The 15,703-nt window shown below is 43.6% G+C and overlaps 1 protein-coding gene and 1 long non-coding RNA gene across 2 annotated transcripts; both read left to right on the top strand.

Annotated features, from left to right (window-relative positions):
* The first annotated feature begins 3,628 nt into the window (after positions 1-3,628).
* Positions 3,629-6,353, top strand: LOC149092018 (uncharacterized). The gene is made up of 2 exons (XM_089258025.1): positions 3,629-4,590; positions 4,683-6,353. Exon 2 carries the CDS (start codon positions 5,076-5,078, stop codon positions 6,312-6,314), a length of 1,239 nt encoding a protein of 412 aa, XP_089114151.1. The 5' UTR covers positions 3,629-4,590; positions 4,683-5,075; the 3' UTR covers positions 6,315-6,353.
* Positions 6,354-14,493: 8,140 nt separating this feature from the next.
* LOC149092017 (uncharacterized) lies at positions 14,494-15,025 on the top strand. The gene is made up of 2 exons (XR_016196484.1): positions 14,494-14,663; positions 14,731-15,025. It is a non-coding gene; the product is annotated as an uncharacterized LOC149092017 (long non-coding RNA).
* The last annotated feature ends 678 nt before the right edge of the window (positions 15,026-15,703 follow it).

Genomic DNA, 15,703 nt, shown 5'->3' with positions numbered 1-15,703 from the left:
GGCGGAATATCTGATATTTCCAACAATAGAGACATTGCAAAATTATCTGTCATTCCGAAGTTATTTAATAAAATTAGAACATTGGCCTTGCAGCATTTTTGCAAATCGATTCAACCATCTCAACATGGTTTTGTTTAAAATCGATCAACGTCCACTAATTTACTTGAATTTACTTCGCTTGTCAATGACAGTTTTCCTAAAAAAATGCAAATGTATGTTATTTATACTGACTTCACTAAAGCATTTCACTCAGTACATCATCACATACTAATTCTGAAGCTTGAACGCTTAGGATTTTCGCCTAGACTTGTATCTTGGATTTCATCCTATTTAATTGGTAGAATCCAAAGAGTCCTGCTCAGAACAGCTATGTCTAAAGTTATCTTTGTATCGTCTGGTGTACCTCAGGGTAGCCATTTGGGTCCATTACTCTTTTCCCTTTTTATAAATGACCTTCCTAGTTGTATCTCGTATTCTACTATATTTATGTATGCTGACGATGTAAAACTTTGCCTTCCATACTCCAGTGCAACTGGACACCATCACCTTCAAGATGACCTAAATGTATTTCAACTTTGGTGTGTGGCAAACCAGCTTGACTTAAATTGCTCAAAGTGTATGACAATGACCTTCAGTCGTACCGTTCCTCTAATTGTTGATTATAAAATTAGCAATATTTCCTTACGACGCATCCACACAATCAAAGATCTTGGTGTTTCTTTCGATTGTAAACTAAATTTTAATCTTCATATTTCTACCATCATTAATGAAGCCAAAAGTGTGCTTGGCTTTATTAAACGTTGGTCTAAGGAATTTAAAGATCCTTTTTCCACCAAGCGCTTATTTACTTCGCTTGTGCGTCCCATCTCAGAGTATTGCTCTGTTGTATGGTCTCCGCAGCATAAACTGCATCAGGATCGCATCGAATCGGTCCAAAAACAGTTTCTTCTCTTTGCCTTAAGGTATCTTCGATGGGACAGTAATTTACGATTGCCGTCTTATCATAGTAGGCTCTAGCTTATTGATCTTCCATCGCTAACCAATCGCAGAACAATTTTAGGAATTGATTTTCTGCATAAATTGATTAGTGGTGATATTGATTCGTCCACTTTGTTGGGTCGTCTAAACTTTTCGGTTCCGTCCCGAACAACTATTCTTCATTTACCTGTGTGCACTAGGGATTATTCTTTGCACAGTGCGTTTCATGTTCTTAGTGTTAATTTTAATAAATATTATCACGTTTTTTCCTTAGAGCTCTCTCTTCCTAAAATAAAAAGTTTAGCTTATCTTAGGGAAATCACTCACAATGCCCAGGCATATGCATTGGTATACATTTTCGTTGTCAATGTTGTGTAGTAATTTCTCAATTCCTATATTCTATTCTGTGCTCTTCCCTTATTCTTTTCTTTTTATTATTTTGTAAGGCGGCTCGCTGAACCGCCTCACATAATTTTGCTATTCTTTTAAATGGGCCAGGGGACGCGCGCAAGTCGCGGCGATCAGCAATGCAACTCTGTCCTTCGCGGCCAAAGTTCGAAGAGCCGACGCCGAGGTCAATCGCGGCGGAGGCTTGGAGGCGGACGACTAAGAGAAAAATGGACTATTAGTTTTTGAGCAGCGAAGAATAGCGGGTGAGCGCAAGTAGCTTATTAAAATTTAAGTGTTTTAAGTGAAGTAAATGCGGATAGCAAGAAAAAGGGAGCGCATGTGGCGTATTAAAGTTTAAGTGAAATGAAAACAAAATAAGATAAACTAAAGTACGATAAGAGGAGAGAAGAGAAGAGAAAAAAAAGAAAGAGAATGGGAAAAAAAAATAAATAGAATAAAATAATCTAGAATAAAATTTAAACATAAAAAAAAAAAAACATATCTCAGATAAAGATGGAAGGCGGAGAAGGCCAAAGCTCGGGGCTCAGCGTGCGCTGGGTATACTACCGCAATAAAGAGGAGTTGGTGGCAATAACCCGAGAGCTCGGACTGGAGTGCGACGGTCGGGTGGACGACCTACGAAAGAGGCTGTCGGCATATATACAGAGTAGTAAACACTCTGCAGGAATGAAGATGCGCCTAGGCGAAATAGAGGCCCGTTTCCCTAAAGGGACAGATACACTCCCGGGACCGGCAGCGGAAAGTATGAGGGGGACGCGCCTATCAGAAGTCGGAACCTGACCTTCGTAAACTGCAAGAGCTAAAGTCGGCCCCGATGGCAAACTTGAGGCTAGAAGTGCCTGTCGTCGATGAGGCGAGAGCGGGTTGAACCCCGAGGCGCCATGCTGGACTCCGCCATCGGAGAAACGGAAACCTCCGGGAGATGCAGATTTGCAGAGAGGGTCGGGCATCTGTGCAAAGGCCGACAGGAAGGGAGACGAGCAACTCGAACGGAAGCTGGGAGAGCACCCCCCGATACGAGAGGAGAATACAGAGTCCCCTCCGGACGACACAGGGCGGCCGGAGGACCTGGAGGACGAGTTGAAGGAGTTCCTGGTAGCAGAGCTGGCGCTCTTCGAGGGAATGGACGGAGTGTCAAATATCGCCGAGCATAGCATAAGGATGCGGGATAATAAGCCTCTTAAGCAAAGATATTATCCCAAGAATCCGGCTGTGAGGAAAGTGATCGACGAACAGGTAGACGAGTTGATTCGAGCTGGAGCCATCGAGCCTTCGCGCAGTCCGCATAGTGCGCCCATCGTATTGGTAAAGAAGAAGACCGGAGATTGGCGCATGTGTGTGGACTACCGACAGCTAAATGCACTTTCAATCCCAGACGCCTACCCCGTTCCGCGGATCAATCATATCCTAGAAAGGCTGAGACACGCGCGATATATATCCACCCTGGATTTGAAGAGCGGATACTGGCAGATCCCAATGGCGGCGGATAGCAGAGAAAGCGCAGCATGTGGAGAACTTGAGGGAGGTCTTCCGCCGGTTGAGGAAACCCAACCTCCGCATAAACCGGAAGAAATGCAGTTTCTTCAGAAAGAGGTTAGTCTATCTCGGCCACGTCAGTGGGGAAGGGATCTGCACCGACCCCGCGAAAGTCGAAGCGATTCGAGACTTCCCAACACCGAAGAACCTGAAAGAGCTACGACAATGTCTGGGAATGGCGTCTTGGTACAGGCGGTTTGTGCCGAGCTTCGCTTCATTGGTCCAACCAATGACCAAGCTGCTCAAGAAAGCGCAGAAGTGAGTCTGGACCAAGGAGCAAGAAGATGCGCTGCAGGAGCTAAAGAGGAGTCTGACGACAGCACCAGTCTTGGCATGCCCCGACTTCTCGGAAAAATTTGTGCTGCAAACCGACGCCAGCGACTGCGGCCTGGGCGCGGTGCTAACTCAGGAAATCGAGGGTCAGGAACGAGTCATAGCTTACGCCAGCCGAAGACTGACGAAAACGGAGGTGAACTATTCGGCCGAACTATTCGGAGAAAGAGTACCTCGCGATCGTTTGAGCAATCAGGAAGATGCATTGCTATCTAGAAGCCTATAGGTTTGACGTGGTCACAGACCACCTGGCGTTGAAATGGCTAAACTCGATAGAGAGCCCCACGGGCAGGATCGCCCGATGGGCGTTGGAACTACAGCAATTCCAGTTCGACGTCCGTTATCGCCAGGGAAGCCTAAACGCAACCCTCGGAAAGCTGCCAACAAGCGGTGGAGGCCTACCCCCCTTGTAAATGGGTAGCAAGGATGCGTGAGAGCATCGCTAGAGAGCCGGAGAAGTTTAGAGACTACGTGGAGAGGAGAATGGGTACTTGTACCGCAACCTGGGACATCGGACGGACGACGAGGATTACATCCCCTGGAAGTTATGCGTCCCGGAAGGCCAAAGGAACCGGGTACTCCAGGAGTGCCACGACGTCCCCACGGCGGGACACCAAGGGGTGAGGAAGACTGCGACAAGATTAGCACAGCGATACTATTGGCCAGGTCTGTCGCGAGATGCCGCTCGGTACGTGAAGCGCTGCGAGACGTGCCAGAAATTCAAGGGCGTACAACAAAAGCCAGCCGGCAGATGCTGACCAGGCAAGAAGCGGAGCCAATGGCAGTCCAATGCGCAGATTTCGTGGGACCTTTGCCTCGATCCAAGCGTGGGAACACAATGTTGTTGGTGTTCCACAACGCTTTCGCTAAGTGGGTGGAGCTAGTGCCGTTGAGGAAGGCTACTACCGCGCAGCTGCAGTTGGCGTTCCGGGAACGGATACTCAGCAGATTTGGAGTACCCAGGGCATTCGTCTGCGACAACGACGTTCAATTTACGAGCAGGAGCTTCAAGGCGTTTATGGAGTCCCTGGGGGTGACACTCCAACATACAGCGCCTTACTCGCCGCAGGAGAATCCGACGGAGAGGGCTAATCGTACGATAAAAACGATGATAGCACAATACGTCCAGGGTCACCAGAGCTCATGGGATGAGTTACTGCCGGAAATAACTCTGGCTGTCAATTCTAGCGTGGCGGACTCTACGGGGTTCAGCCCGGCGTTCCTGATGATAGGGCGAGAGCCACGCCTGCCGGCCCTGTATGATGAAGTTACACCCGGATCGGCGACGGTGGGGCTTCACCCAGACGCCAAGAGAGACAGGATGAGGGAAGTGTTCGCAATCGCCCGCAATAACCTGCAGCGGGCCTCGAGTGATCAAGGGCGCTATTATAACCTGCGTAGACGCGAATGGAGGCCGATGCTAGGTTCGTCAGTCCTGTTGAGGCAGCATCCGTTGTCCAACGCGGCAGATGGCTTCGCGGCGAAACTGGCACCGAAGTATGACGGTTCGTTCAGGATCGTTAGCTTTGTCTCTCCCAACATCGTGCGCCTCGCCAAACGCGGCGAACGAAAAAGAAGGGTAGCTAACATCTCCCAGCTCAAGCTCATCCGTCACGACGGTGACGAGAGCGAAGAAGAGCGGGATGAAAGCCGTGGGACCATCGATGTTCCTGATCACTGACGGCAACACACCTCAGTCTAACCACACCTTTTCCCCACCTCAAACCTGTTATCCAAACCCCCCCGTAGTAACTCGGAAAAGTTTTGATACTAACCAGTAGCTTTGGGAGGCAATATCCTAAAAGGCGTATAACTTAATGCTTGAGTTTTCAGATGCAACAACAATGAAGGACGACGTCATCAGCACCAGCAGCGAGGACGAGAGGGAGGAAGAAGAGGTGGCCCGCGTCGAAGATGTTAGCGACGCTGACACCGAGCCATTCCCGGTTACGGAGTACCAAAGGCGAGGCGATCCGAGGACGGGCCAGGAGTATTACAGGTCTCGCGAGGAGCGACCCCCACCCAAATTCAAACACACATTCTATCGATCCTCGATCAACATCGCCGAGAGGCTCGATGGGTGTGTTATGTTGATGAAGGTGGAGTTCACCACCATCTACGTGGAGATACCCCAGTCGCGAGGGGCGCCGCCATACGTGGAGGAACCACAGTCCCTCCCGCCGCCGCCAGCGATATCAGGGCCGGAGGATTGTGCCGCCCACCAGAGCGAAGACGAGAAAGAGGAGATGCGCAAGGTCCAGTCGCCGGAGAAAGAGAGGAGACAGTGGGAAGCGGAGTCATTGGAGGACCAATCCCCGTCGCGGGGACATGGTGACGGCCGGAAGCGCAGTCCCTTCGTCGCACCCCTCTACCCGGAGACCACGGCGTGGGACGAGAGGCGACGATCCCCATCATTGTGGACGCGGCGAGGCGAGAAGGAGAAGGCGCGAGCCGCACATCTTCACTCGGTGACCAGCTATGAGGAAAGCGGATCGAGCACCCACCTCCGACGCCGTCGCCGGCGAAGTTCGCCGAAGAGCCCAGTCAAAAAAATCCCGAGAGTCGATTTGGCGAGCGTGGCGGAAAGGCTGCGGCAATCGGGAGAAGGACGGCAAACGACTTTTTCTGTGCCGGATCGGGGTTCCCCTGAGGGAGGACGGCGAGCCGATGGCCTAGAACAGGGCGCGTACGAACCGTTAGAGGAACCGAGCGCCGCGCTAGAGCCGGAGGAGGATGAGACCAAACTGCTGGCCGACATGGCCGATATCTTGGACGGCTGGGAGCCGAATTTATTCGAGATCCTTATGGGGGAGAGCCCCCCTCCATTCGACCCAGCGCCGGTCATCCCACCCGGCTGGAAGATCCGGCCACCGAGGGCCTCAGTGGATAAACAGACCATCCGAGCGGTACAGTGGGAGCTAGGGATGCGGAAGCTACCGCGCAGAAGGGTGCGTTTCCGTGTTCGCACCGAAGGCGCCACGGTCAACGTGACGGTCACACCCTCGGGGAGCGTGACCCTCGCTCTAGGAAGTAAGGGGGGGGGGGGGGGGGTGTAAGGCGGCTCGCTGAACCGCCTCACATATATATATATATATATATATATATATATATATATATATGGGATTCTCAAAAGTTGCAGCATCCCTGGCAGATGCACCAGAGAGTAATTCGGAGTTAAAGCAAGCTTAGAGTTAGATGAGCCATCGCTAAGAAAGAGAGTAATTTGGAATTAAAGCAAGCTTAGAGTTAGATGAGCCATCGCTAAGAAAGAGAGTCGTAAGAAAGTCGTCAACTAGAGCAGTTGCACAGCGGACTTAGATAATAAAGAACTGAAGTCGTGAAAGTCAAATAGAGGTCACATGAAATGATCGAAATCGCACATAAAGATCGCGTTATGCGTTCAATTACTTTAAATATATACGAGTGTAACTGAAACTAATCCAAATACTAAATGAAATAAATTGTAGACATTTATTGTGAAACTCGCCATAGTTATAATTAAGAGGAAATCGTCAAATTGACTTTTAATCTGCTCAATAAATAATAAATCCTACAAATTGGGGGCTCATCCGGGATTTGGTCCAAGTTACACCTCGAACAATTAAATTAATTGAACCGCGCAAGGCAAAATTGCAGAAATCGCGAAGTGAACAATTATCACAAAAGTATGAGCGGTACAGAAGATACGCTCAGTGACATTTTTTAAGTTGCTTTACAATTCACTTTTATGCTAAAGCGAATCGCGCAAGCAGAAAAGAGACAAAGAAGAAAGAGTGCATGCAGAGACGTCGAAGAAGTCGGTCGAGGTCAAATTTTGCTGATACGCAGGCGGATGAGCTGGTGCGTAAAGAAACAAAGTTAATCAAGAACGCAAGCAAGGTGGCTGTGCGCTACGATTAGCTACACTAACTTGTCGGTGAGATTCGTCGTGGGACGTAGTCGATCGAGAACGCAAGTCGGGTGGCTGTGCGCTACGATTGATACCGAAGTTTGCGCTGAGATTCATCGTTGGAATCGCAGGCGGACCATCAGGAACTGGACGCAACCGATCAGCAACGCAAGCAAGGTGGCCGTGCGTGAGGGCGAAGTGCGTCGAGGGAGTCTTAGTAAAGTTAGAAGTGTATCAGTAAATTGTGCAGTTTAAGTAGAAAATCTAAGTCATAGCAGCGAGCAATTGTAAGCAAGCAAAGTTATGTGTTAAGTAACATAACATAATCTGTTAATCTAGCATCAGCTAACATAACATAGTAGTTGTTACTCGATATGCAAATTCACAGCTGATTGGGCTGCTGAATAATTTAGAAACCGAGAGCAAACAAGTGCCAAATTTATAGTTAAGTAAACTAATAAATAATTGTGATATGGAACGAAACGAGATCCTAGGGCTTGTTATTAGCCAATTACGAGGCAAGTTAGAAGAATTACAATTGAGTACGGCTGGACGAAAGGTTGAATTGCAGAACAGGCTATTGGAATATTATGGCTTGGGAGCGGAGGAGGAGGACTCAGAGGATGAAGCAGTGAATGCAAGTCCATTGGCGCGTAATTTTGAGCAAAGCAGATCGTGGTTTACACTTAAAGATGTCGAAGATAGTGTAAATAAGTTTGATGGCTCGAGTTCAATGGATGTAGAACAGTGGATTTCAGAAGTTGAAGAGTGTGCAGTTACAGTTCAGTGGTCAGAGTTACAGTTGTTCGTGTACGCAAAGCAATTACTTGAAGGTCCTGCTAAGTCGTTTATTCGCAGTCAGAGAGGTATCAATAACTGGGAAAAACTGAAAACAACATTGATAAGCAAATTTGAGATAAAAGTGACATCGGCAGAAATTCACAGAAAGTTGAGAAAGAGGCAGCTGAAGAAAGGGGAGACACTTCAGGAATATTTGTATGCATTGATGGAGATAGCTAGGAATATCGATCTAGATGAAGAGAGCTTGATCGAGTATTTTGTTGAAGGGATACCAGATTTTAGGATAAATAAGACACTTTTGTACCAAGCTCGATCGATTAAACAGTTAAAAGTACAGATAGAGAGTTATCAGAGGCTGTGTAATGCAACATCGAATACTTTCGTTACAAGAAGTAATGCAATCAGAAGAGACTCTTCAGATAAAAAAGCTGTAAAATGTTTTATATGCGGAGCTGACTCGCATACCTTGAAAAATTGTGTCAAGAAAGAATTTTGTTGTTTTAAATGCGGTAAGCCAGGACACCGTGCAGCGCAGTGCAAAGGTGAAATCGTAAACGAACCAATGAAATCAGCAAATCTCGTGAACGAAGGCAATTTAATCAAAAAGATGTCGAGTACATTTACGCCTTCCGGATTAGAACTGAAGAATATAGTTTGTGGTGCAGTGATTTGGAAAGGCTTAGTCGATACTGGAGCAGATCTGTGTCTCATGCAAAAGCGCGTATATCGAAAATTAGGAATAAGAAAATTGTCGGGCCCTGGTAAATCTTTGAATGGTATAGGTGATGGTCAGATTCTGACATTTGGAAGCTTCATAGTAGAAGTGAGGATAGACGATATAAAGATAAATATCGAATTTTATTTTGTACCAGATGAAGATATCGTCTTCGAGGCCATTCTTGGCCGAACAATCCTAAGTTGTGTCGATTTAGTAGTGACTGAGGGTGGAACCATATTAAAATCTAAAGTTAATCAAGTATCCGCTGAAAAGGAAGTTGAAAGTAGTTCTTGCTCAGCAGTGCTAAGGGAGTTTAAAAACATGTGCATGCTCAGTTTAGATCAGGATGTTGGAGCAGTGGATCTAGAGTTGCCACACTTGACTGAATCGCAACAAGAAGAAGTGAGATCAAAAATCCAAGTTCCCCGATTAAGATGAAAATTTTGTTAACCGATGATTTGCCAGTGTATCAACATCCGAGACGAATAGCCGACTGCGATCAGGAGATCGTAGATAAACAAATAAAGGAGTGGCTAGCGGAGGAAATTATTAAGCCTAGTGTTTCAGAATATGCTTCTCCAATTGTGCTAGTTTCCAAGAAGAATGGTAAAAAGCGCTTATGCTGCGATTACCGGAAACTGAATGAGAAAGTGATCCGTGATAATTTCTAATGCCGAATATGGAATGGGTGATAGATAAGTTGCAAGAAGCGTCGGTATTCACTACATTGGACTTGATCAATGGATTTTTCCATGTTCCAGTTGAACCAAGTTCGCAGAAATACACTTCGTTTGTTACTCAGAAGGGGCAGTATGAATTCCTATATGTACCTTTTGGAATTTCGAATTCCCCAGAAGTTTTTACAAGGTTTATAATGTCAGTTATGAGTGAACTAACCAAGAATAACGAGGTCGTCGTTTACATGGATGACGTCATCATTCCGAGCGTTAGTTTGGATGAAGGCGTGATGAAGCTCAAGAAAGTATTGAGTGTTGCAGAGAAAAGCGGTTTACGTATAAATTGGTCGAAATTTCAGCTATTACAAGAAAGAGTAAATTTTTTAGGATATATTATACAAAAGGGTACAATAAGTCCAAGTAAGGAGAAGACACAAGCTGTATCGACTTTCCCAGTGCCACAAAATAGGAAGGCTATTCAGCGATTTTTAGGGCTCACTTCTTATTTTAGAAAATTCGTCGAAGGGTATGCATTAATAGAAAACCGCTAACGGATCTATTGAGAAACGATGTAGTGTTTAAATTTAAAGAGTCAGAGCATGTCGCATTTGAGCAATTAAAGGCAGCGTTGTAAAACGGACCAGTGTTGAAACTGTGTAAGTTTGAAACTGAGATTCATACAGATGCAAGCAAGTATGGATATGGGGGAGTATTATTACAAAGAGACCCCGAAGATTGTTTGTTTCATCCCGTTCAGTACATGAGCCGGAAGACTAGTGAAGCTGAAGAAAAGTATGACTCTTATGAACTAGAAGTTTTAGCCGTCATGTGTGCTTTGAGGAAGTGGCGTGTGTATGTGCTAGGCATTAAGCTCAAAATTGTAACAGATTGCAATGCATTCACAATGACATTGAAGCCAGGTGGGCAATGTATTTACAAGATTTTGATTATAGCATTTAGCATCGTTCCGGAACAAAAATGCGTCACGTTGATGCATTGAGTCGCGTATCATGTTACATGTTGAGTGATAGTTTATTGCATCGTTTAAAAGAAGCACAACTGAGAGATGAGTGGATTAAGATCATAAGGAGCATTGTGGAAGAGAGAAGTTTTGAAGATTTTAATATAGAGAATGGAATATTGTTTAAAGATCCGAACCGCAGATTAATTGTTGTTCCGTCATAGATGGAAGTCGAGATCATTCAGATCGCTCATAAGCAGGGACATTTTTCATCCGCAAAGACTCAGGATCTAGTCGAAAGAGACTATTTCATTCCGAAATTGAAAGAAAAGATAGTCAGCGTTGTTGGAAACTGTATAGAGTGCATAATCATAAATGCCAAGAGTGGAAAGAGAGAGGGGTTTTTGTCCTCGATTGATAAAGGTGATAGACCATTGTGTACCTATCATATCGATCACGTGGGGCCAATGGAGTCGACTAATAAACGTTATAATCACATTTTGGTTTCTCAAAATTTGTTTGGCTATACCCAACTCGCAGTACAGGTGTCGAGGAAGTTATTTCATGTTTAGAAAGGCAAGCTTCGGTGTTAGGAAACCCCGAGCGAATAGTGTCAGATAGAGGAGCGGCGTATACCTCGCACATCTTTAAAGATTATTGTCAGAACCAAAGCATTACGCACTTGCAGATTACTACTGGTGTACCTCGTGGAAATGGTCAGGTAGAGAGAATGAATAAGATAGTCGTACCAATGCTTTCCAAGCTAAGTCACGATTGCCCGGCAGGCTGGTACAAGCATCTTGGGAGGGTTCAGCAAATAATCAATAACACCGCACCAAGGAGTACTAAAGTGTCTCCTTTTAGAATTCTAACAGGCTTAGAAATGCGTTTGCCCGACGATTTTGAGTTGAGGAAATTAATTGATGAAAGTTTGATCGATGAGTTGAATATTGAACGATCTAAGGTGCGGGAACGAGCCAGAGAAAATATACGAGAGTTACAGGGAGAAAACAAACGAACTTACAATCTGAGGAGGAAGGCAGAAACTCAGTACGATATCAATGATTTGGTAGCTATAAGACGTACCCAATATGGTACTGGTTTAAAACTAAAAGGAAAATATTTAGGACCGTATAAAATATTAGGAAAGAAGGATCACGGCAGATATGAGGTGGAAAAGGTAGGAATCGGAGAAGGACCACATAGGACGACAACAGTAGCAGAATATATGAAAATGTGGGATTCCTTCGGGTCGAAGGACTTGTCAGGAGGGCCGAATGTGGGATTCTCAAAAGTTGCAGCATCCCTGGCAGATGCACCAGAGAGTAATTCGGAGTTAAAGCAAGCTTAGAGTTAGATGAGCCATCGCTAAGAAAGAGAGTAATTTGGAATTAAAGCAAGCTTAGAGTTTGATGAGCCATCGCTAAGAAAGAGAGTCGTAAGAAAGTGATCAACTAGAGCAGTTGCGCAGCGGACTTAGATAATGAAGAACTGAAGTCGTGAAAGTCAAATAGAGGTCACATGAAATGATCGAAATCGCACATAAAGATCGCGTTATGCGTTCAATTACTTTAAATATATACGAGTGTAACTGAAACTAATCCAAATACTAAATGAAATAAATTGTAGACATTTATTGTGAAACTCGCCATAGTTATAATTAAGAGGAAATCGTCAAATTGACTTTTAATCTGCTCAATAAATAATAAATCCTACATATATATAAATCCTACATATATATATATATATATAAAATATACATACACTGCGCGTCATCAGGAGAGCAACCCCCTTTACACTCAACCTCAAAGCTAAATCAAATCTAAACCATCAGAGCTCCATCTTTGAAATTTTTTTATATTATACTCCATTTATTTCTCTTTAAAATATACAAAAGAATGGCTACTGTAACAATAAGGATTATTTTTTAATAATTTTTTTTGTAAAATGTACAAAAAATATGTAAAAAAAATTTGGTCATCAGATTAGCGCCCCCTGCATTAAATTCAATTTATTTAAGCTAATGACCAAAAATAACACCGGTATTTTAAGCTATTGTTATTTTTAAGTAATATTAGTAGTGCGTAGTGCCGCCATTGTTTAAAATTACTTCAAAAATTCGATTAGGAATGGAATTATAAAGTTGTTCAATATAATTCAAGGATATGGTTGACCAAGCGTGTTCAATACCTGTGATTAACTCTGTCCTTGTACTATATTGCCTTCCGGACTCATATACTTTCCTGACCAACCATCCCCAGACGTTTTCGATGATATTAAGGTCGGGTGAGTATGGTGGCCACTCCATGAGATCAACTTTTTGGCCCTGGATCCAAGACTTCACGGATCGGGCGGTGTGAATTGGGGCATTATAGTGCTGGAAAGTCCACTGCATGTTTTGAAAAATGTTTTGGAAATGTGGAAAAGCAGTTTTTAAAACGATGTTATAGTCCTGAGCGTTCATACGCGATGTCAAAAATTTAAGCTTGCATGTGCCGTAAAAAGATATTGCTCCCCAGACCATAACCCCCCCCACCCGGCTGTGTAACCGGTCCAACTGATGTTCTTCTTTGCGTAGGTCATGGAAATAATAATTATAGCCATCAGGTCCTTCCAAATTAAATTTTTTTTCATCTGAAAAAACAACATACTGCCATTGGGTAGACCACGTCATGTGCGCTCTGGCAAAACTAATGCGCATTTCTTTTCTCAGCATATTGAGTGGTGTTTTTTTTTTAATTTCAGTCTCTTTATGTTATTAGCTTTCTTAATTACTCTTTGGACCGTTGATAAGCTCGCCTTAACACCGGTTTTTTCCCTAATCTTAGTGGTTGAGTCATGGGAATTCGAAGCTTCCCGAACTATTGCTCTTCTATCTGCTTGTGATTATTGCCGCCTTTATAGTTTTTTCCATAGTTTTCCTTATTTTTAAGAAAATTGTCAATTGTTTTTCTGTGTCTTCCTGTTTTTTCAGCAATTTTATGGAAGTATAATCCAGAATCAAAGTATGCCTCAATCTTTGATTTTTCATCAAAAGATAAAACTGTTTTTTTACCCATACTGTACATTTATTTAAAGATATTGAATACTTTGAGCTTCCCAAAAAATATGGTGGCTGTACTTGGCAAAATAAGCAAGATAACTAAAATTGCATTTGGGGGCGCTAATCTGATGACGCAAAATAAGTGCACGCATTCTTTGCGAAAATAAAGAAGAATAGAAAATAAAATATAACGGTTCTTCTCTCGCGCTTGATTTTATTATGAGAGACATCTCATATGTTGACAACAATCTCAAAACAAAAACTACGAAGTTGCGTGCAATAGGAAAAGAGAAAAAAGCAAAAGAAGATGAGTGTGAAGGGGGCGCAACCTGATGACGCGCAGTGTATATATAAAAAAAAATTAATTAAAAAAAAAAAAAAAAATTATTACAAATGTTAATGAAGTGTGCGGCCTCGTGAGCGGATATACCACACGGCACGGTACAACAGGGTAATACTTGATATGCACTTGTCAATACAGCTTATAAGTTTTTTTTACTTGCATGCATGTATATATAATAACAGGTGCAAGGGATTGCTTTCCATTAGCTTAATGAGCTCAATCAGGTATTACATATATAAAAAAAATGCATTCATTGAAATGAAATCAGGTGCTTAAATATAAGCGCGAGTTACTCGCTAGTCAGTATACTACACACATGCACTTGTCGCTTTAGATAGTCAATAAAGCTACTAACATAAATATAAGCGCGCCTCTTCAATCGAGCCCAAAATCGTTCACATCATTCTAAGTTGAGGCAGGTACAAGCCAATGTTCATCTCCCAAGCACACATGCCCATACACACACGCACATATGAAATCACATAGGCATACAAATGCTTCTACAAGTGAGTGTATGCATGTGACACATATATACACATTTGAGAGAGCAAAGAGCATCGAGAGAGAGAGAGAGAGAGCAAGGGAAACATTGAGCATAGAGGGATCTTTTGTTCAACCATCGACCATCACGGTCGAGCGTATGAAGCGAAATGATTGTGCTCTCATATATTTTTGTGGTCCGACCCCTAAAAGTGATGAGCCGAGCAAATACGAAGTTGACTGGAAGATTACTCTCGAAAATAAGTGTGCAAAACACTTTGCACTACGTGTCCGGTCTATGTGCTCTCTGGTTAGTGGTTTTACGATAATTTTTTCAGTTGAAAATGTGTATGAAATAATTTTAATTATATATAATTATTTACTGATATAAACACATTTATAAACATGATTAGCAATAATAATATATAAATGTACTTATGTATATATGTATGTTCATACATAGTACATCTGTGTAAAGTGGTTATGACAGTCCGTAAGACCGACCAAATGCAATTGCTGGGCTTTAAAATTGCTACAAGCAGCAAGAGTAATGCACGCAGGTCACAAATGCTCATACATGTAGCAAGGGACTACAAGTGTGTGTGTGCATGCCTGTCGCGAGATCATATTCTTTAGGCGCATCAACGCATTCATACCCTTCCCATAAATATATATCGAAACGCTAACATTTTGTTTGCATGAATGTCGCAAACGATTTTAAGATTTCGGTATACCCTTCACTCAAAAGAAAAGGGCTGGGACCGTCGCGAAGAAATTTCAATTTTTGTGCGCTGCTGAGCTTCATGATTTGAGAGCCCACAGAGAGAGAGAGAGAGAGAGAGAGAGAGAGTTAGAGAGAGAGAGGGAGAGTAAGACAAAAAACAAAATGCGCATACATGACCATTTCGTTTGCGTGCTTAGAGCGCACTGATTTCATCGTGCTGTCTTTCATTACCCGAGCCAGCCAATACCAAGCCGAGCGAATACGAAGTTGGCCGGGCCCTGCTAGACAGATTTTGCGCCGTGGAATAACGTTGCTCCACATGTCTAGTCTACTCGCACTCATACTCCCAATTCAGCTCTTTGCTGCTCGGCTGAGTAGCCTTCTTTTACTCAACCAGACGTACAATCTTAATGATACTGTCGCGTTTATACACATGGATAGACGGCACAACGACCGGCGAGTAATTTATACATATGTGTGTATGTGAATAGTATGTGTGTAGAATAGTGACTGGCGAGTAATTCGCGGTAATATTTAATCACCTGATCTCATTTCAATTATCGTGGGTTACCTATCAGAAGGTATTTAACAAAATATGTAGTACTTGATTAAGCTCAGTATACAAAATGGGATGCGATTGTCGATTCCTTGCAGCTGTTATATATACATACATTCGTATACAGGAGCAAGCAAATATAAAAACCTATAAAAGTAGTGGCAAGTGCACTTGTCACTATACTTAATCAGCTACTTAAATATAAGCGCGCCTCTGCAATTCGAACCCAAAATCGTTCAGACAATTCTAAGTT

This window comes from Drosophila navojoa, chromosome 3 (genome assembly GCF_054131105.1).
Source record: "Drosophila navojoa isolate 15081-1374.11 chromosome 3, UAZ_NAV_1.0, whole genome shotgun sequence".
In the NCBI taxonomy this organism is placed as follows: Eukaryota; Metazoa; Arthropoda; class Insecta; order Diptera; family Drosophilidae; genus Drosophila; species Drosophila navojoa.
Note: the sequence above shows the minus strand (reverse complement) of the source record. Positions and strands in the feature narration are given on the sequence as shown.